The following is a 5,376-nucleotide window of genomic DNA, read 5'->3' as shown; positions in this document are numbered from 1 at the left end:
ACGTCGTCTTCAGCATGATCAGTCCCAGAGGAGTGGTCACAGGGGACTGGATTAGCTGAGGAACACACATGTGATGACAACATTCAGCTGACAAAAAATGGATTAGCAACACCACCAGCAGTGTACAAGTGCCTCAGGCCGGAGGGAGCACCAGTTCCCACAGTCTGCAGTGCTGCATGGGGAGGGCAAAGAACTGCAAACACTCCATTTCCCCAGACATTAATTTGGGCTGTTGCAACACTTCGAGCCCCATGGGAATCCTTGGGGTTTCAAGAGAGCTTTCATAATGTCATTGCACACATTCTCTGTCCCTGCGTGTTTACCAGTAACAGTTTGTTCCTCCTGTTTACTGCCTCGTGCTGGCATCACCACTTCTCAGAACTGCCTCAGCACCAGCAGTTTCCCCATGTGTCAGGGCAGTTGCTGCTGCCACACTCCACTCAGGGACCTGCACCATCAGCCAAACAGCTTCCCATGAAAAATGCCTCCCCACACGGACCAAACACTGCAGCAGGAGCAGATGGCACCAGAGCACAGCTGAGGGATCTGACCTCATCTCACACTGGAAACTGCATTTACCCCAAAAAGTTACTTCCACCACATGCAGGAATAGTAATAGAAAATAATATGACTTCTGCCTTCATTAGACACTGGGATATTAAACCCATATTCAAGTGGGACAAAGTTTTATTTCCAGCTGAAGGACAAAACTGCTCTGCACTGCTGACCTAAAACATCCCAAGTGATTTATGCACCACTCCCCTGGGGAGAAAAAGTCCAAAGCCAACCACAGTTACTGCAACCAATCCTTGGAAGTCATAAATCTGTAACACAGGCTGACTTTGGTCCTAATCCCTGACCCACCACAGCAGAGCCAGGCTGAGTCAACACCGCTCAGAAGACAGTTTGGTGAAATATTTGGGGAGAAAAAAGTCCATTTAAAAGCTCTTCACACAGAATCCCAGACTTGTTTGGGTTGGAAAGGACACTAAACACCACCAGTCCCACCCCCTGCCATGGGCAGGGACACCTCCCACTAGCCCAGTTTGCTCCAAGCCCCATCCAACCTGGCCTGGAACACTCCCAGGGATGGAGCAGCCACAGCTGCTCTGGGCAACCTGTGCCAGTGCCTCAGCACCCTCACAGCCAAGAATTTCTGCCCTATATCTAACCTAAATTTCTCTTCTTTCAGTTGAAGCCATTCTCCCTTGTCCTGTCACTCCAGTTCCTGAGGAACAGTCTCTCTCTGGCTTCCCTGTGAGCCCCTTCAGACAGTGCAAAGTTTCCTCTAGATGCACCTGAGCTTGACTTTTGGGAGAGAAGCACCATGGCACAGGAGCAGACAGAGGAAGAGCTCAATGAAAGACACAACTTGCTGGGAAGTTGTGAAGAGACTGAGCGTCACCTGCCAGAATGTTCTGTGACAAATGCAGGAAGTTTGGCAATCCCAAGCACTAGCACTTCAGTCAGGTTAAACCAACTTACACCTCCGAGGAAGCAGCACTTTCTGTGTGGAATTATTGGGTTTGCATAATGAGAACAGCCTGAGTTACTTTTCTTCTCCACCCCCTGACAGTTCAGTAAAAGGTTTAGAGACTACTCAGAGTATTGGGACACAATTTGGTGCTAAAGAATCAAACAGCTGCTTCAAATGATGTCAGGAAAAAGTCTTGTGACAGAACTCGTTTGCACCTCTAGAAGAAAGTCACTCTGCTCCTGTGCTACTCTCCATTAGTTGGAGGCCTCGGAATTCAGTGCTGCTCTCACTTTCTCTGAACGTTTTTAGAAGGTGCCTGCTACAGAAACGGATTTATGGGAATGCTTCTCTCCACAGCTGAGTTCACAGGAAAGGCTTAAGGGAAAATAAATTCCTAAAGTGAGCTCTGCAATCCCTTAAGGTAACCCCCAAAGTGCTAGAAAGGCCAGTGGAACTCAAATCATTTCAGTTCAGACCCAGGTGAAATGAAAGCCAAAACTCCGAGTGCATAGAGTCACCTCAAAATATTTACTGTCAAATTGACAGTTCAGGTCAAAATTCAGCATGTCACATTGCCGGGAGCTTTGAAAGGGATTACAGCAGCTAGGAACAAGCTTTGCAGGCCAAGTCAGGGCTTTTCTAGTCTTGCAATTAATAAGAAATCCATTTGCCTTCAGAAATAAACTCCTGACAGTCAAGGACTTGGATTGAAATAACTGCCTTGTGGCTTGGCCATGAGCTTTGCTGCATCCGAAACACGTCGTTATGTCAGCAGAAAAAGACTGAGCAGCACTTCAGTTTACACTCAGCCTCTCTGAGCCCATTAGGAACAATTTGAGGGGAACTGGAAACAAAACACTCAAACCCAAAGAGCTTTGCCCCAGCCTGGTCAGGCTCCAGTGGCAGTGAGTGTCAGCTTGGCTCAGCATTCCCTGTAAGGATGCTGAATTGCAATGAAAACTCCAATGAATGGCACTGGCTCAGCCAAGATCCTCCAATTCAGGCTCAAATCTTCCTGCAGGAGCCCTCAGACACCAACAGCATTCCATTAGTGACTGCATATGACAAGACACCAGAGATTTTAAGGTATCTTTTGGTATATAGGGTGAAAAACCTCCAACAGCCACACAAAACTTCACCTTCGAGAATCCCTCAGTTTTACTGACTTTTTTTCTCTAAAGAAGAACCCTTGACCCCAATATTTTCAAGAACTCCCCCATAACATTCAAAATTAAAAGTGCAGTCAATACTTGAGGCCTAGTACTGTTCCCTTGTCAAAAACCTTCCAACCCTAGAAAGAAACGAACCTGTACGAAGCTAAGGGTTTCCACCAAATTCAAAAGGAAAAGGAATTTACAAAGCATCTTTGGTTTTCCTCTAATTATTTTATCTTCATCAAGGGAAGTCACTGCTCAAGGAAGCAAAATGATGTTTCTAAAGGGAAAAATTGGTTGCATTCATGGGCAGACTTGTTACCTGCAAGATGTTAGTGAAGAAGTCGTGGTAGAACATGGGCCAGTCCTGGCGGCCGATGTCCACGATGACTTTGCAGAGCTTGTTCCTGATGAAGTAAGGCAAAGTTTTGTGGTGAGCCAGCAGGAGCTTGGGCAGGCAGCTGCGGATCTCCATCTTGTCTTGAGATGGGACCCCAAGCCACATCTTGTTGATCAGGTTCTGGAAAAGAGAGAGATATCCTAAATGAGCTCAACTTAGACATATTCCACTGAAGATAACAGTGAGTCAACCTGAACACAGAATCACAGAATTCCAGACTGGTTTGGGTTGGAAGGGACATTAAAGCTCATCCCACCCCCCTCCTGCCATGGGCAGGGACATCTCCCACCAGTCCAGGTTGCTCCAAGCCCCATCCAACCTGGCCTGGAACACTCCCAGGGATGAAGCAGCCACAGCTGCTCTGGATAACCTGTGCCAGTGCCTCAGAAGCCTCACAGGCAACAATTCCTTCCTTCCCAATATCCCATCTAGCCCTGCTCTGGCAGTGGGAAGCTGTTCCCCCTTGTCCTGTCCCTCCAGGACCCTGTCCCAAGTCCCTCTCCAGCTCTCCTGGAGCCCCTTTAGGCACTGGAAGGGGCTCCAAGGTTTCCCCAGAGCCTTCTTTTCTCCAGGCTGAACATAATGCAGGGACAGACACCAGTATGTCACCACTGTAACTAGTTCTGGGTCAAGCACAACTAACTGCCAGGAATGCAACTATTTCCACTACATTATTTTAACTCTGGGCACTGATATTTTGCCCTTTAAAGCAGGAAGCACAGTCTTGAGTGAAGCAGAAAACCACAGAGGGGGAAGCAAGTTCAGGTTTAAAGGACTCTGATGCCACTCAGGTCTCCTGGAGCTATGCTGGAAGGTCACTGGAGTGAGTGCCTGGCAGTGACAAGGCACCACTTGAGCAGAATGCTTTTAGTTCACTTAAAGCCAGACAAAATCCAAAGGAAAGAAGAGCTGCAAATTGCTTCCCTGCCACAGGATCCCATTTAAGGGCTCTGCAGCATTAGGAGCTGAGCCCCTTGGGATAACCTACAGAGGAGGCTTGTACTGAGGCAACATCTGTAACCATCTGCAGGGCACAGCCTGGAGAGACAGAACAGGAGATCATAGCAAGGACTGTGTTGGAAGGGACCTTCAAGGTCATCTAGTTCCTGCAGTGGGTTTGTCGTCAAGTTGGAAGATTATGGTCAAAGCAGATGCAATTCCCAGCAGGAACCTACTGGAGAGGTACCAGTTCACAGCAGGGAGGAACACAGGGATATTTAGGCCTAAATTCCTCAAAGAAGTTGGGTTTGGGGTTTTCTAGCAGAGAAGATCCAGAAATATTGCTCAAAAACAATGACCCAACCACTGGAGGGTTCCTCCAGGAAAGTTTCAGAAGCCCCAACAAAACTGGAAGAAGCTTTAGCTTTGGCATTCATCCTTTAATGCTCCCTGCATTTTGTCCGGCTCCTTGCCCTGACAGTGGCAGATTTCACCACCAGTTTTGGGGAGAATTCTTTTCCAAAAGCAAGAGGTGAAAAGGGTTCAACTGGAAGGGGCCAACAGAAGTTTTATCCCAGATCCACTGCTAACTTCCTGGACAGTCTAGAAAACAGAATGTCCTCAAGAAGTTTTGGGAATGATCTTGTGTTTCTACACACCCTTTGACTGGTTCAGCACTCACAGCCAGCTGGAGGCTGATGTGGCTGCAAACTGTGTCAGCCTATGGCCCTGAGGACCAGTTGAATGTGCAGCACTACAGCAGTTAACTCTGGAAATTAAAGCTCCTGCACAGAGAGATCCTAATCTCTCTACTGAGCTGTGGACTCCTACCCCTCACTCTGCACCTGGACAGTGATTTCTTTATTCTGGGCACAAATAGTTTTTCAGTACTACTTTTTCCCCCTCCAGGGAAGCAGTGGCTCAGGAATCAAACTTCATCCAATACCATCATATCATTCATCCCTGAGCTGGAGGGGACATCCACACAGGGCGATCACAAGGAACGTTGCAGTGCAGCTCCTAGTCCTGCACTTGTTTTCCTCTCCATGGAAATCAGCTAATCCTTGCAGGCTGCTGCTGTGGCACAGCCATCCCCAGAGCAGGGAGCAACTCCCATGCCATTTGTCTCCATCAGCCCTTTCTGAGGCAAAGGCACAAACCAGGTTAGTTTGCAGATCAAGTCCAGATTCCCCATGCAACTCCAAACAAACAAAGTGAACACTGAAGTGAAGAAGTCAACAACAACATGAATAATCTGTCAAAACAACAACTTTAAGAGCAAAGTTGTTTGTTTTCTCTAAAATGTGAGGTGGATATAAAAAGACCTAAACCCTCTGATTTAGGGGCACAGCTCAGCCAACACCACAAAGCAGAGGCCACAAACCAACCAGGGTGACACAGGTGTG

At 47.7% G+C, this 5,376-nt stretch overlaps 1 protein-coding gene across 1 annotated transcript in view; it reads right to left on the bottom strand.

The window, feature by feature from the left end:
- XPO6 (exportin 6) overlaps window positions 1–5,376 on the bottom strand; it is a 36,695-nt gene that overhangs the window by 29,907 nt on the left and 1,412 nt on the right. The window contains 3 exon segments of the mRNA XM_009082513.1: window position 1; window positions 4–55; window positions 2,954–3,151. The exon segment at window position 1 is cut by the window's left edge and continues 98 nt beyond it. Of these exon segments, the coding sequence (XP_009080761.1) occupies window position 1; window positions 4–55; window positions 2,954–3,151 (251 nt within the window).

The sequence above is a fragment of the Acanthisitta chloris genome, unplaced genomic scaffold (assembly GCF_000695815.1).
Source record: "Acanthisitta chloris isolate BGI_N310 unplaced genomic scaffold, ASM69581v1 scaffold10979, whole genome shotgun sequence".
NCBI classification, from domain to species: Eukaryota; Metazoa; Chordata; class Aves; order Passeriformes; family Acanthisittidae; genus Acanthisitta; species Acanthisitta chloris.
Note: the sequence above shows the minus strand (reverse complement) of the source record. Positions and strands in the feature narration are given on the sequence as shown.